The sequence below is a fragment of the Prunus avium genome, chromosome 1 (genome assembly GCF_965620075.1).
Source record: "Prunus avium chromosome 1, drPruAviu1.hap1.1, whole genome shotgun sequence".
Lineage (NCBI taxonomy): Eukaryota > Viridiplantae > Streptophyta > Magnoliopsida > Rosales > Rosaceae > Prunus > Prunus avium.
The window spans coordinates 44,525,956-44,543,101 of NC_142284.1; the positions used below are offsets into that span (position 1 = coordinate 44,525,956).

General features: G+C 37.2%; 1 protein-coding gene across 1 annotated transcript; it reads left to right on the forward strand.

The window, feature by feature from the left end:
* The first annotated feature begins 12,410 nt into the window (after positions 1-12,410).
* On the forward strand, positions 12,411-13,457 carry LOC110751475 (MLP-like protein 31). Its single transcript, XM_021951950.2, has 2 exons — positions 12,411-12,690; positions 12,835-13,457. The coding sequence occupies exons 1-2, from the start codon at positions 12,501-12,503 to the stop codon at positions 13,113-13,115; spliced, it is 471 nt and encodes a 156-aa protein (XP_021807642.2). The 5' UTR covers positions 12,411-12,500; the 3' UTR covers positions 13,116-13,457.
* Positions 13,458-17,146: the final 3,689 nt, after the last annotated feature.

Sequence of the window (17,146 nt, forward strand, 5' to 3'; positions counted from 1 at the left end):
CTCAAAAGGCAAAGCAGCTTTATTATTACTTAAGGGAAAAACAGTACGGTGGCTCTTGGCCATTACACAAGTCTCACATTTGAAACTAGACTCATCACATGAACTAAATAATGAAGGAAACAAATGTCTAAGATAACCAAACGACGGATGTCCTAAGCGACGATGCCATAACCAAAGTTGGTGCTTGTCCTTGACACTGCCACTCAGAGCTTTATTAGCGACACAATCACGAACTGCTGCAGCCGGCAACTGTAAGTAATATAACCCCCCCTATCCGTTTACCATACCCAATCTTCTCGTGAGTCCTGAGATCCTGGAAAAAACAATGGGTAGAATAGAAGGTAGCAGAAGCGTTAAGTGTATCAAGTAAACGCCCAACAGATAACAAATTGCAATGAATATTGGGAACCAAGAGTGTATGAGACATGGGTAAAGAAGGAGTAAGATGGATGGTACCTTCACCGGTAACTGGGGAAGGTAAACCATTAGCACTAGTAATATATGGGTCACGAGGGTTATGCAACAACTCATCAAACATTTTATCATTATAAGTCATATGATCAGAAGCACCAGTGTCAATTATCCAAGTAGTAGAACCCATACCTGGCATAGTATCAGAAGCACATAGATTTGCAGATGGAGTTGGAGGACGGGCCTCATCAGGAGTCACAGTGTAAGTGGCCTTGGGACCATACATACGAGCTTTGTAGTCAGCAAACCAATCAGGGTAACCATGCTCCTTAAAACACTTTTCAGAGTAATAATCCCCATTACAATGGCGGCACTTAAGCGGACCTTCAAGAGAGGTGGAGGCAGAAGGACGAAACCCAGCAGAAGATCCAAACTTTTTTTGCGGCGGGCGACCGGTCGCTACTTGCGGGGCGACCGGTCGGTGACGTGCTGGATCCACCTTAAGAGCCAGCGATCCTCCTCCAAGCATAGCGGACTGACGGGTATCTTCCTCCATGACCATGGCATAGGCTTCGAGAGGGGGTGGAATAGGACTAAGAGCAAGAATACGGCTACGAACACCATCATACGGTGGATCTAGCCCACCAAGAAAATCATAAACTCGATCGGCTTCAATTTCTTTCAGACGACGAGCCCCATCAGTAGAACAATTAAACTCATGCGGACGCAGACAATCAATCTCTTGCCAGATAGCATGAAGTTTTTCATAGAACACTTTCACAGATTCACCATTCTGACCTATAAGTATGGATTGCCGTCGGAGTTGAAACAAACGAGAACTATTCTGAGTCACAGTATAGGTCTTCCGAGCAGCCTCCTGTTGTGTGGATTTCAGCTGCACCAAAATGGATTCAGTTGCATCCTCAACTTGTGATACTCGCAAGTGCACGAGCCGTTTGGTAGTATAGCATATGTAAGTGCGAGGTCGATCCCACGAGGATTGGTGATTGAATGATCCAATTCATTTTCCCTACACAAAACAGAAATGAAAAAAAAAGGAAATAAATAAAACAAGGAAGAAAGAAAATAACTAACTCAAGTAGATAAGTTCCCAAGTTCAATTAGATTAATGGATTGATTCTAGCTAAAGTATGATTAAGCCATGGTGTGTGGTCATAACCTTGTGTTCCTAATTCCCTAATTTGATCATTTGTTGTCTAACCTAAAATTAAGCATTAGGAACCCATTAAGCATAGAAGAACAATTTAAACAACCAAGCATGTATCTAATCCCTGTTGTCGAATGTCCATACATACTCTTCCTATTCATAGTTCAATTCGAATTAAAGCATGGTGTCTACTCTTAATTCAAACCAAGATAGCTAACATGCAAGCCTAAATGGTGATCAATCATTCAAACTAGCATATTAACTTATAAGCATAATGAATAAGAACAAAAACCATAATTGAAACTTGGAAACTTATCAAACTTGAATACTTAAGAAAGAATGTACATTACAAGAAAAATAAATTACAACTAAGAAAACATTAAAGAGAGACTAAGAGAACTTTGAGGAAGAAAGGAGAAGTGTTTGGGAAAAGTGTTTGAGGACATGGAGGCTTTTTGGAGAAGAAAGTAGAAGTAGAGAGTTGTTTGAGAAAGTGTTTGGAGAACATGGAGAATGTTTGTGAACTTGGAGACTTTGGGAACTTAGGGAGTGGAGAGAAAGGTGTTTGTGAAGTGTTTGAGACATGGAGACTTTTGGAAGAGAAGGGAAATGTGTTTGGGAAATTTGGAGAAGGGAGGAGAAGTGTTTGGAGAACTTTAGAGATGGGAGAAGTGTTTGAGAGATTTGGAGAAGAAAATTTAGTAGAATGATCTTATTACAACAATTGAGAACTACAAAGGAAACTAAGAGAATTTGAGGGAGAGAAGGGAAGGGAGCTCTAGAGAAGTGTTTGAGAGCTCCCCCCCTTGGGGTGTTATTACAAGCTTAGAGAACTTCCCTATTTATAGGCCTAGGGGAAGTGAAAATCAGAATTCAATAAGACTAATGCATACAACACTTGAATTATAAAATCTGAAATGGTTGATGCACTTGTATTAGAAAATCTGAAATGGGTGATGCACTTGTATTAGAAAATCTTGAATTGGTTGATGCACTTCACCACTAAATCCCACCAGCAGCCCTAGCTCATCATGACCAAGCATCCAACCAGCACATGCTGAGGTCAGCATGACCAGCAACTTCAAGGGCTTACAACTTGGGCTTCTCTTAATCAAATTAGGACTTTAAGCACTCTAAATTGAAGTTCCGAATGTCTTCTTTCCAGCCATATGTTATTTGGGCCAATCCAAGGTCGGAGGAAGAAGTTAAGGCCGAAACAAATTGCTAACTCATTTTCCGCGCTGATAAGATCCATCCTGAGCATGGTTCTGTGTTTGCTAGGTAACGGACTCCAGATTTATCCAATGGGGCTGAATTTTGGATATGTTATAGTACACACCAATTGGAGCAACTTTCATGAAGAATGTGGCCTCATCCGAGCTATGTAGGTTGCTGAAACAAAGCTTGCAATATGACCTACGGAACTGGATTGGCAGGGGGCTGTAGCCATAATGAATTTGTCTTTAAGCTCTTCATCAATTCATCCAAATTAGGCCTTAACATGCTTGAATTGCATGAATTATGTTCTCCAAAGCCATCATTGTTACCTAAAGCTCAATTAACTGAAAGATAAACACAAAAAGGATTAAAAGCACAAGTTTAACTCAAAAACATAACCAAATCATAAGCTAGAAGGGTAAGAAATAATATACAATTATGAACCGATCAAATACCCCCAAACCTAGATTTTGCTAGTCCTCGAGCAAAACAACACAAAACAAAGTTAAAAACAAAACTAGAAGTTAACTAAACCACTTTCGTAGGTAACTCGATTGCATTTAGCATATGCAACAAGCCTTTAAACCTCTAGGCATCCCTAGTAGGAGGAGTTGTGTCTCCTGAGGGTTTAACAGATACGATACCCACAAACGTTTTACTGACTCTGTAAAACAAAGTAATTAGAAAACTTAAAGATTGTTAGTCCTTAAGCAAAACCAAAAACAAAAACAAACACAAAAACACAAAGAACTTAAAACAATTTTTCCGAACATTTTCTGAAGAGAAATGACTCATGCACATGACTTAAACGTTTTAACAATAAAAGCTCAATTTTTAGACATTATTTACAAAGCGGCAAAGTTCTAAACACAATATGCTCAAAGTGTAGTAGTGTGATAGCCAAATGCAACAAATTCCCCAATCTTAGTTTTCACACAATTTCAAAAATCATACAAAGCATAAGTTCAACTTCAAATCTCACCAAAGTTGTCCTCTCACAAATGAATCACTCAGAAGAGGGCTATAATGCACACTCAGTTATAAACATGAGAATAGAGTTAAACCATAAGGGACTTAACTCGCAATAGAAATATGAAGAACTTGCATTAATATGATCTCAAGAAGGATGTCAAACACTTAAAAGTAGAAAAATGAATGCAATTCAACCACATGACATTTAATATCAATTTAGGTCTTTAACATGGGTTGTAATGGGGCCAAGGGTGTAAGGTGAGTAAGAAATGAAGGATATGGATAATACAAAGTCCAAGGAACTCGCAATGCAAGAGCATAAAATAATTGTTTACAAGACTTCGAATCATCACGATTAGATTTTTTTCTTTTACCTGATCAAAACTCCTTATACCCTTCATTTACATTGATTCACTCCTTTCCTGAACAACCACCAATTTATTTTGAAGGCCCAAAAATGAAATTTCATTCAACCACCACTTAATCACAACTTTTCTCTTTTCTTTCACCAATTGTGTGATTTTTTTTTTTCTTCGAAATTCCCAAACTTAGTATGAAAAACACATCCCAATTAAAGCTCATGAGTTCTTTAGAAAGGTAAATATTTGTTTTTCAGGCTAAGGCGAGGAAATATAATTGGTTAAATGAAAGAAAAGGTTTACATGTAGGCTCAAAATGGTTAACAATGGAAAATCATGCTTAAGCATGCATAAGGTTAGCTTGAAAGGCACAAACGATCCAAAGAGGGCCTTAATATCACTTCTTAAATGTCGTGAAGTCAAATTGCATAAGAATGAATGACTTTTAAGTGTTCAACCAAATCAATAAATAATGAGATCAAACAACAACTTTGATGACAAGAAAATAAGAGTATGTATATAACACTCATGAATTGAAGTACAAGGCTCAAAAGCTCACTTTATATGGTTATATAAGTCTAATTTGTGCTTGATACAATTCTTTGGGTCATGCAAATCCTTTAATTGGAAAATTATGAAACAAATGGCAAGTGTAAAGAAGGTTTCAAACATATCATGCTAGAACAATGCCAAATTTTTTTTTATTTTTTAATAAAGAAAAAAAAACACTAAAATAAAATGAAATCCAATTTTTATTTAAGTCATGCAAACATTTATCACTATCTCATCATAAGTGTTCGGAAAGTGACTCAAAACAAAAACAAAACAAAACAATACTTAAAATAAAAACAAGCAAAAAAATAAATAATTTTTTTTTTTTTTCAATTATTATTTTTTTTAATTTTAAGAAAAACCAAATTTACTTGCTAAACTCCAATACCCCCAAACCTAGAAATGAACATTGTCCTCAATGTTTAAAAATTAGCCACAACCAATGTCATAACAACAAATGAAGGGTATTAAAGCAAATAAAAATCACAAAACATACAAAAATAAAATAAAACAATTACAAAATAAAAATTACAAAACAAACAATCAAATAAAATAAAATAAAATAAATAAATAAAAAAAACACGAAACAGTAAAACACTCAAAACAGTAAGCCCTAACAGATAGTCTTACACAAACTGAAACCCAAACAATTGAAAGCCCAACCCAAAATGAAATTAACCCAACAACGGTAAAACCCGACCCAACATAAAATCTGAAGCCCACACGTTTAAATTTAATTTTTTTCTTAAAAAGATAAAACGTGAATTATGAGCGCAAAGCGGGATTTCTAAAAAGAGGGAATGTGGTCCCTGATGTCGTTTCATGGATAGTCACGGGCAGAAAGCAGGAGCCACGTGTCGACGCATAGAGGCGCCGCAGATCCACAAGCGAAAATTACGGGCTCATGGAAAGGCGCGACAACTTTGCTGAACGCGTCCGTTCAGACAAAGCAAGTCGTGACAAATGTGTTGGAAACGGTTGGAAAGTGAGAAGGTTGTGGGACTCGAGGAACGCTGGATATTCAGAAAACGCTTAGACGCTGCAACGGCTAGGGTTTGTTTGTCAAAGACTACATCTATAAGAAGGAAAAAGAAGGGAAAAAAAACAAAAAACAAAAAACACACAAACTCAGAAACACAAAAGAGAAAAGAAGCAAGAAAAAGAAAAAAAAAAAGAAGTGAGAAATCAAATGGCTTCTTCCTACCCCTTTTCGTTAGATCTCAACCTAGCTCCACCGACTCAGACACGAGGCCAAGCAGTAGCACCAGTATGGATGCCCTACTTTGCCTCTGCACGGGGGCCTGTGACTGTCAATGACTCAATACTCCTGGACAACGATGTTGCCATTGGAGTTTGCAGAAATTTAGTGACTCCCAAAGATATACGTGTGTTCGGGACAAGGGATGACAACCGGGTCACGAGTGATGCCCTGGCACTGAGCGTGCAGAGTACAGCATGTGTCGCAAGTTTGGGTCATCGCCTACTTGCGAAGTCCCATGAGGTAGAGGTGCTTAAAGCTCAGTTGGCGGCGGAGCGAAGTTTGGTTGAAGACTGTCAGAGTGCTATAAAAAGCTTGAAAAGGGAGAGGTCAAGGATTGTGGAGGTGAATCGACACCAGCTAGAAGTATTGCGAGACGAGAATAAAAACCTATCAAAAATGGTAGAGTTGTACTCTCGCGACATGCGAAAACAGCTGGAGGACCTAGACCGACCGGGTAAACGCAAACAAGCAGATCGCGAGAGTAGTTACGCTCAAGCTAAGATTGCGATCTTTGGGAGCTCAAGTGATGAGCCCCAAGAAGCTGTGCGTGAAGCCCCGGAAGAGGACAGCCAGAGGGCCAAACTCAAAGCTCCAATGGTCGAGACACCAAGCACCGAGAAGAAATGATTTCCTACTGCATTATTGTTGTTTTTATTTTATTTTGTTGTTTTTGTATTTTCGTTATTTTGTTTCGGAAATAAAAGAGTAAGGTTGCAGAAAGAAAAAGAAAAAGAAAACACACTTCCCAACTAAAATAAAACAAAGACGACAAACGGAAAAGAAAACACATTTCCCTAACTAAAATAAACTAAAGATGATAGCCGAAAGGGAAAAGCAAAAACACAAAGCTCTAGAAAATGAAAGTAACGGGCAAAAACATTAAACACCAGAAAACACGGAGGAAAAAAAAAGAAAAGTAAAGTAAAGGTGCTCCCCCTTGAAGCGATTAGGTCGAGCATGCCCGGGAAATCCGAAATGGTGTTGGCTCTCTCTCATCAGCATATGTCTATTTAAACCACACCTCTGCAAGCGGATGATACCCAGCATTTCTTCCTGCAAACTCAAGGAAAAACATCAAAAAATTCAGAAGCAAAACAAATGGCATCCTCATGCACTCACCTTGATGATCTCAACCTTGAGCTCTCACTTGCACCACCGAATGCCCAAACAAGGGCTCCTCCAAACACTGTCTTTCCAAACTCTTCATATCATCACGGCACGGCCTCAAACTTTGCTGAGGCAATACCGAACTTTTCTGAGGCACTGTCGAACAAAGCAGTGCTGCTAGGAGGCATGATTAGCAGCAAGCTCACTCCGACAGATCATCTGCATGTGGCACAGAGGTCTGATAAGGCAGCGGTAGAGGAGTCCCACAATTTAACTGTGCTCCACGCGGTCTCCGCTACCAATTTGGGCATGCGATTACTGGCGAGGACAAGGGAGTGTGCCGCGATGAGCGAGGAAATAGTTTCCTTGAAGGCTATGGTGGCGGACTTGCAGAAGCGGCTCTACTGTGCCAATCAGCACGTGGAAGCACTGCAGAGAAAAAATGAGGACCATGTGGAGTTGCTGCAGATTCTACAAGTGCGAGAAAATAGAGGCAAGCCATGATGATGATGGAGATGAAGAAGATGAAGAAGATGATGATGAAGATGATGATGATGTTGTTATTTTGTTTTTTTTTTTTTTTTTTTTTGTTTTTTTGTTTTTTTTTTTTTTTTTTTTTTATGCAATGTTTGAATTGAAATAAAGTTTGTTTTTAACACTCAGAGAAAAAAAACTAACTAACTAACCATACCACGTAAATAAATACATAAACTAACTTAACAAAACAAAAACAAAGACTTAACAGAAAAGAAAACAAAGAAAATTTAAAAAAAAAAAAAAAAAAATTAATTAATTTAAAAACACACGAATATACAAGCAACTCATGGATGACCAGTTAAGGGCCTCAGAAAACACAGCCAGGGGATCCGGGAAGGTTGGAGGGGTCACAATGGTCCCGCTTAAAACCCAAACTTCTTAGACACCGAAGGTGTCGCCTATAGAACTCCTAGACACTGTATTGACGGAAGTGCTCACTGGAGTTACCATAAGTCAGCTCATATGAAAAATCTTTTTAAAATTTTTAAGATAAGAAACAAAAACAAATTAAGATAAAATGGAACAACAAACCATAAACGAAAATGAACTAAGTACTCTAAACAAATTCAAACAAACAACATAAATTGTTGTACTAAAAGAAACAAACCAATAAACCAAAGAAAAACACAAACAGCACTTTCTATCACCCGTTTATCACCATTTGGACAGATTCGTTTCTATGTTTTTCAGCTTCGACCTCTGTTCAGTTTTTAGGCTATAACTTTCCAACCGTAAGTCCAAATTTTACGTTCTTTATATGGTTGGATTCAGCACAGAAAAACAAAGAACTCAACGCGGACCAAAAGGTAAAAACAATGACGGAAAGAAACATAATTCAAAGAAGAGAAAGGATTGAAATGCTCCCCCTTGAAGCGATTAGGTCGAATGTGATGCACTTGGAGGTCGCGACTTCTCCCATTGCTCCACACTTCCCATTCTTATGATTGAGGTTGCCATCTCTCTCCATTTTTATTAAGCTATCATAAATTGCTAAAACAAACACACAAACTTGAAATGGAATTAAAAGGATTAAGAAATAAAAACTAAAATGAAAAGGAAAATCAACACACATCCAATTCCATGCTTCAAAGCAACAAGCACCAATGGGTTGTGTAAGCTGGGACTTAAACCCAGTTCTCTTGCTTGTTGGGCAATTGTCCTTTTCTGTTGGACTACAAACACAACTTGTCCATTAACGTCATTAACTTTAAAACTTGAAATTGTCTAGAAAAACATGAAAATGAAAAATAAAAATAAAACAAGTAGGGAAAAGAAATAGAACCAAACTATGTTGCCAATCCCCGGCAACGGCGCCAAAAACTTGTTGTGTGGATTTCAGCTGCACCAAAATGGATTCAGTTGCATCCTCAACTTGTGATACTCGCAAGTGCACGAGCCGTTTGGTAGTATAGCATATGTAAGTGCGAGGTCGATCCCACGAGGATTGGTGATTGAATGATCCAATTCATTTTCCCTACACAAAACAGAAATGAAAAAAAAAGGAAATAAATAAAACAAGGAAGAAAGAAAATAACTAACTCAAGTAGATAAGTTCCCAAGTTCAATTAGATTAATGGATTGATTCTAGCTAAAGTATGATTAAGCCATGGTGTGTGGTCATAACCTTGTGTTCCTAATTCCCTAATTTGATCATTTGTTGTCTAACCTAAAATTAAGCATTAGGAACCCATTAAGCATAGAAGAACAATTTAAACAACCAAGCATGTATCTAATCCCTGTTGTCGAATGTCCATACATACTCTTCCTATTCATAGTTCAATTCGAATTAAAGCATGGTGTCTACTCTTAATTCAAACCAAGATAGCTAACATGCAAGCCTAAATGGTGATCAATCATTCAAACTAGCATATTAACTTATAAGCATAATGAATAAGAACAAAAACCATAATTGAAACTTGGAAACTTATCAAACTTGAATACTTAAGAAAGAATGTACATTACAAGAAAAATAAATTACAACTAAGAAAACATTAAAGAGAGACTAAGAGAACTTTGAGGAAGAAAGGAGAAGTGTTTGGGAAAAGTGTTTGAGGACATGGAGGCTTTTTGGAGAAGAAAGTAGAAGTAGAGAGTTGTTTGAGAAAGTGTTTGGAGAACATGGAGAATGTTTGTGAACTTGGAGACTTTGGGAACTTAGGGAGTGGAGAGAAAGGTGTTTGTGAAGTGTTTGAGACATGGAGACTTTTGGAAGAGAAGGGAAATGTGTTTGGGAAATTTGGAGAAGGGAGGAGAAGTGTTTGGAGAACTTTAGAGATGGGAGAAGTGTTTGAGAGATTTGGAGAAGAAAATTTAGTAGAATGATCTTATTACAACAATTGAGAACTACAAAGGAAACTAAGAGAATTTGAGGGAGAGAAGGGAAGGGAGCTCTAGAGAAGTGTTTGAGAGCTCCCCCCCTTGGGGTGTTATTACAAGCTTAGAGAACTTCCCTATTTATAGGCCTAGGGGAAGTGAAAATCAGAATTCAATAAGACTAATGCATACAACACTTGAATTATAAAATCTGAAATGGTTGATGCACTTGTATTAGAAAATCTGAAATGGGTGATGCACTTGTATTAGAAAATCTTGAATTGGTTGATGCACTTCACCACTAAATCCCACCAGCAGCCCTAGCTCATCATGACCAAGCATCCAACCAGCACATGCTGAGGTCAGCATGACCAGCAACTTCAAGGGCTTACAACTTGGGCTTCTCTTAATCAAATTAGGACTTTAAGCACTCTAAATTGAAGTTCCGAATGTCTTCTTTCCAGCCATATGTTATTTGGGCCAATCCAAGGTCGGAGGAAGAAGTTAAGGCCGAAACAAATTGCTAACTCATTTTCCGCGCTGATAAGATCCATCCTGAGCATGGTTCTGTGTTTGCTAGGTAACAGACTCCAGATTTATCCAATGGGGCTGAATTTTGGATATGTTATAGTACACACCAATTGGAGCAACTTTCATGAAGAATGTGGCCTCATCCGAGCTATGTAGGTTGCTGAAACAAAGCTTGCAATATGACCTACGGAACTGGATTGGCAGGGGGCTGTAGCCATAATGAATTTGTCTTTAAGCTCTTCATCAATTCATCCAAATTAGGCCTTAACATGCTTGAATTGCATGAATTATGTTCTCCAAAGCCATCATTGTTACCTAAAGCTCAATTAACTGAAAGATAAACACAAAAAGGATTAAAAGCACAAGTTTAACTCAAAAACATAACCAAATCATAAGCTAGAAGGGTAAGAAATAATATACAATTATGAACCGATCACCTCCCATATATCAAAAGCAGTATCACCATGTTCGAACAAGGCACGAACTGGTTTAGTCATGGAATTTAGAAGCCATGACTGCACCAGACAATTATCTTCTTCCCATTCGGTATAGTCAGCGGAGTCTTGAGATGGAGAAGGCTTCTTCCCATTGATCCAACTTGCCATACGACGACTAGTAATCGTAATACGCACACCACGAGACCAAGAGGCATAATTGGAGCCATCCAATTTGTCAGATGTAATCAGGGTAGAGTAATCACGCGAGGGACGTGCCTCCTTCGGTGTAGATGCACTAGTACCAGTCACAACTATGGAATCATCACCCATGATAGATAGCAGCGGAAACAAATACAACACAAAGCAGATACGATAAACACAGCACAGGCACGGGCACAAGAACCCTAAAAAGAAATTAGGGCACAGAGTAGAACACGGCACAAGAACCCTAAAAAGAAATTATGGCACAGAGTAGAACACGGGTGGGCACAACACACACAGGTCACCAGAAACCTGGCTCTGATACCAAGTCAAACAATATGGTAGAATATTTTCATATATATTTCATTCTCCGAAAGGAGGTATTTATAATACAGGTTACAAACCCTAGTAGGGTTTAATTAGGAAATAAGTGGAATCCTAATTACATAATATCTACACAAAGGAAAAATAAATAAAACCCAAATAGAATAGGACTCGTCAACAATCCCCCCCCTCTACAGAAATGGCGTTTACACTATCGTTTGTATTTAATAAAATAAAGTAAAAGATTAAGCAATATTTAATTTTAGGCCATAGAAAAAAGAGCATTTACTCTCCGAGTCTAGTTAATTATAATTTGTTTCATCCTTGAATTAATTGAACTGATCAGATGAGCCACCACCAGGCTGTTCTCTGACCTTGTATTAAAATTCTGCGCCCCAATAATTTAATTTAATATCCGAACTACCTCATGTATTGCTCTCATCAGTACTGGGATACTGGATAGGACACCTCATGCATGACTACTGCCTGGGACTGGGACACCTTCTTATATATTCTTCTTGTCAATTACTAACAATATTGCGTTTTAGTTGAATCTACTCTATTTATCAAATTCAATTCAAGGGGATTTGAAGAGTTGTTTGCCCGTCACGATTGTTGTCTCCCCACTCGAATTATATTATCTCAGCCTTCAAATATATCAATAGTACCCAGGATGCGATGATTTCATCAGCTCACTCATTATATCTAAAATATTTGGAAAACTATTTAAAATTGAGAATATTTTTGCTCGCCACTCTTAGTTGGTGGGAAGTAAACACCACGTTAATAGTTTTTCAATAAGTATAATTTTTCAGATTCGTGTAAACATATAGATTAAATCACACTCATACAGGAAAGATGGTTTCTTTAAAGTTCGTATTGGAATGGGACTCCCAAAAAAAACATAAATTAATGTAAGCGAGATTTGTGTGTTTTGAACAAATACTTTAAAAATGATATAACAATTGGCTGGTGCTGTCATGCGCTCACCCTCTCTTCTATATAAGTGTAAGGATCTAAGTAGTTTTTTACAACATCAATTTGCAGTCTAGCACTAAGTACACTCCATCCTTCTATCCTATTATTTACGTTAACTTCATTTTGTGAAAATGTCTAGCAATCATGGTAAGGTAGAGACTGATGTTGAAATCAAGGCTCCTGCTACCAAGTTCCATGAAGTTTTCACACACAGACCACACCACATATCCAATGTCAGCTCTAACAACATTCAGGGTTGTGATTTACATGAAGGTGAATGGGGAACCGTCGGCTCTGTGGTCTACTGGAATTATTTCCATGGTAAGTAAGCCTCCCTATAGCTTCAATTAACATCAATTATATTATATATTATGTTCATGTCGTTTGATGTTAATTTCTTTCTTCAACTAAACTGGTTGATTGTTTCTGTTTTTTGGGTGAAAAAATTAATTAATTGTTATGCAGATGGGAAAGCTAAAGTTGCCAAGGAGTTGATTGAAGCCATAGACGCTGAAAAGAATCTGATCACTTTCAAAGTGATCGAAGGAGATCTGCTGGAGCATTACAAGAGCTTCAAGATCACCATTCACGCCACTCCAAAAGCTCATGGTCAGGGCAGCATCGTCCATTGGACTATGGAGTATGAGAAGCATCATGGTGATATTGAGGACCCGCATACCTTGCTCCAGTTTGCAGTGGATGTGTCCAAAGATGTCGATGCTCATCTTACAAGTGCCCAGGCATAATTAATTATAATCGAAGGCTTGATTGAGGCGGGCTTATAGGATCATCTGTGATTCTGTGTGCTGCATATATATATATATATATATATATATATATATATATATATATATATATATATATATATATATATATATATATATATATATATCTACTATCCATTTGCTTTCTTGCTTGCAAAAATAAACGCCTTCAATCAATGTTTGTATCTTAAGTCTGTGTGGGCACTGGGCTACCTGAAACTTTCATTTACTTGTGTTTGCCGTCCTTATCTTATATGATATGGGCTATGTATCTTTTATTAATTCCAAGTTGGGGCTTTACCCATATAAAGCCATATTTCTACATACTCTTGTGTTTCTACATCTCTAATGTCCTCCATTGATCTAGCGGAGAGAGAGAGGGAGAGAGATTTTGGGTGTTTTTGCATGGTTACAGAGCTAGGTTTAAAGTTAGCTCGAGTGTTGAATAAAGCCATGTATTTATAGGAGCCTCGAAGGCTAGGGTTTCATAGAGAATAAACTCTTATTTGGAAGGAGTTTATTCTTTCCCCAAATTGTAGAGATTGAGTCCATTAGAGCTTTGATTGAGATCAAATCTCTTAATTTGATGATGATAATCTATATATATAAAGCAATAGGCAGAGAATGGTGAAACATTCAAAATATCAGAAAATGCTCTTGGTTAATTCAAACATTAAGAATTGAAATTATTAATTAAATGATGATAATACAGTAAATTCACATTTTTTTCATATTAAAAAAATTAAAATTAAAAACAAAATCAAATAATAGGTCATTATGGAACATAACTACCCATATTATCTTTTATTAATTCTAAGAATAAAATAAAACCAATTGGTGGGGCTAGTATCTCTTAATTAGGATCATATCTAAATTGGTGGTATTATCTTATTAAATAAAGATAATATCTCATATTTAAGATATTATCCTTATTTTTAGTATTAATTAATTGGTTAAATAAATGGACTCAATTAATTAACCTAAGGGATATTTTTCTTATCCACGTGGCGTCTTGTGATTGGGGACGAAAATGTTTGCTCCCACAAATGACCCCCGACTTCTGCATGACACTTGTGTGAAGTGGCATGTAGGAGATGAAAGATGAAATTATTTTTTGGGTTCTCCAACCACGTCTGGGATTTCTTCAATGAGTTAGACTCCTTTTTCAGATTGGATTCCCAATTGGAGTGGGCTTTTGACTTTTCTTATAGTTGGGTTCCTAATAAGAATAGGCTTACGATTCCTTCTTGACCTAGGATACCCAACCTATATAAATGCAGAGCTTCTCTTCACTTTTCTTCACATCGCAAACTTAACTTATCTATTTTCTTAACTTAAGAGAGATCTTAGAGGAAGAAGGGATCCCGAGACGAATATTCTCTAGGGAGAAAAATCACTCCCACAGATATCTTTTCTTGTAGTGAGTTTTGGGAGAATTCGCTTCCATTCATCCATTTCTTGGCTTAATTTAATTGAAGATTGCCGCAGGTAGATTAATCAAATTGGCAATGTTGTATTACCGATGTACATGAGAGGGAAAAATTTCTGCTGATACTGTGGCTAAATTAGAATTTGGAAGATATGTTGATTTTCAACTATAGATTGAGCTTCTAGGAAGTGTTCTCTCAATTTTGCAGGATGATGAAGCTGGAAGTTCTCCACGTAGAATGATAGTAAACTATAAAAAATTAAAAATGAAAAAGATTTAATTACTGATCATCAAAACAACAGTCAAATATAGTATATATCATCAGAACGAAAGACTGATGATCTTATTATGTTCAAAAAAATTCCAAGGTTGATGAAAGTAAAATATGAACCTGCTCGAAGATGTCGGTCATAGACTCACAGGAAACTATAACATTATGAAGGAAAGCTAATCTCAGACCTTGTCATGTGATACATGTGTTTCTTTGCAGATTGGCGATCAAAAGATCGTGCTGTCATTCGACAATATGTCAGAAAGTTATAGAAAATCTTTATAATTGCAGGTCAATTTTTTGTATTGTATTATGGCTTTTTATCACAAATGGTCCTTGACGTTTACGAAATTATCACGAATGGTTCTTGAGGTTTTTTTGTGACACTAATAGTTCTTAACGTTTGGACTTTTTATCACAAATGATCCCTGCCGTCAAAAATTCTGTTAAGTGTATGATGTTGAAGATAAGTGGAGCCCACATGTACAATCACATCGTGACATGTGGATTAAATAAATAAATAAATATATTTTTTTTATGAAAATCCATTAAAAAACCATTAATTAAAGCATTGACATAAAAAATGGAAGCCGTTTATTCTTTCAGATATTCTGACTAATTGGATTAATACTCCATTTACGACTTATGTTTAATTTTAGGCCATAGAAAAAAGAGCATTTACACTCCGGGTCAAGTTAATTATAATTAGTTTCAGCCTTGAAATAATTGAACTGATCAGATAGGCCACAACCAGGCTGTTCTCTGACCTTGTATTAAAATTCTGCGCCCCAATAATTTAATTTAATTTAATTTCCAAACTACCTCATTTATTGTTCTCATCAGTACTGGGATACTGGATAGGACACCTCATGCATGACTACTGGCTGAGACTGGGACTGGGACACCTTCTTATGTATTGTTCTGATCAATTATTGACAATTGCATTTTAGTTGGATCTACTCTATTTATAAAATTCAATTCTTGGGGATTGACGCAGCAAGATATAAAAGATAGGAGAACAAATGATAACTCTACAAATAAAAATGTCAAAATTCATCAATAAATTGGAATTTACTAGAGAAATTGAGTAAACCTCAAATATATTGATTGAAAAATAAGATGAATGATTCAAGATGCTCCAACGCATTCCTTTTATACAAGAGAAACCCTAAACTTGTTTGGAAAGTTAATGAGAAACCCTAAACTCGCTTGGAAAGCTAATTAGAAAACAAAAAGGGAAATAATAAAAGTTTCCCAAAATATTCTAAAAGCTTTAAACGCTGAAAAGTCAAAGTAAACGACAGAATTTGGCTAAAATATCTCATACGTCACAGTAAAGCAGTGGGTTGCATTTTTCAAACCGTTCTCTTCGAAACGATAGGTCATAAGCCCAATTCTGAGCTCAGGGCCCATACTTGCATAGATTGGGCTTTGCTGCTGCGACGACGTGCGCACCTATCCAGTTGTTCCTCGATCAACTCGGCCATATGTTCTGCATCAGTCCCTTCCACTTCGAAAGAACTCAACCCCGAGTTATCTTCAGGATAGAGCGGATCATATTCATAGAATGCATACAGGTTAGCAACATTGAAAGTGCTTGAAATCTCCATGGATGGGGGCAAGTCCACAACATAAACATTGTCGTTGATCATCTTTAGAATCTTGTAGAGGACCATATTTGTGGGGTTGTAACTTGCAATAAACACCCACTAAAAACCTATCATTCTTCAGATAGACCATGATGGAGTCGCCTTCATTGAACACCTTAACTCGCATATGTTTTTCTGTGGCGACTTTATATTTAGCATTGGTTTTCTCCAACCTCTCATTGACCTCATTCTTCACGGCATGGACATTTTCTGTCATATGCTCAGCTACGGTACTTACACCATGGGCCTTGGGTAGCTTCACAAAATCAACCACATGGTTAGGAACTGAAGTGTAAACCAAAACGAAAGGTGATTTTCCTGTGGCACTTTGAACAGCACTGTTATAAGCAAACTCCACTTGAGGCAGTGCATTGTCCCACTGTTTGGGTTTGTCTCCACAGATGCTACGAATCATGTTACCCAAAGTTCTGTTAGTAAATTTTGTCTGGCCATCAGTTTAGGGATGTGTGGTACTGCTGCAATTAAGGGCGGTTCCAAACATCTTCCGAAAAGTAACCCAGAAAAACAATTTGGCTATGCTAGTTAGCAGCATCATTCGTCTTCTTGCAAGAGATGAAGTGTGCCATATTGGAGAACCTGTCAACAACAACAAAAATAGAATCTACTCCCCTTTGTGTACAGGGGAGTCCCAACACAAAGTCCA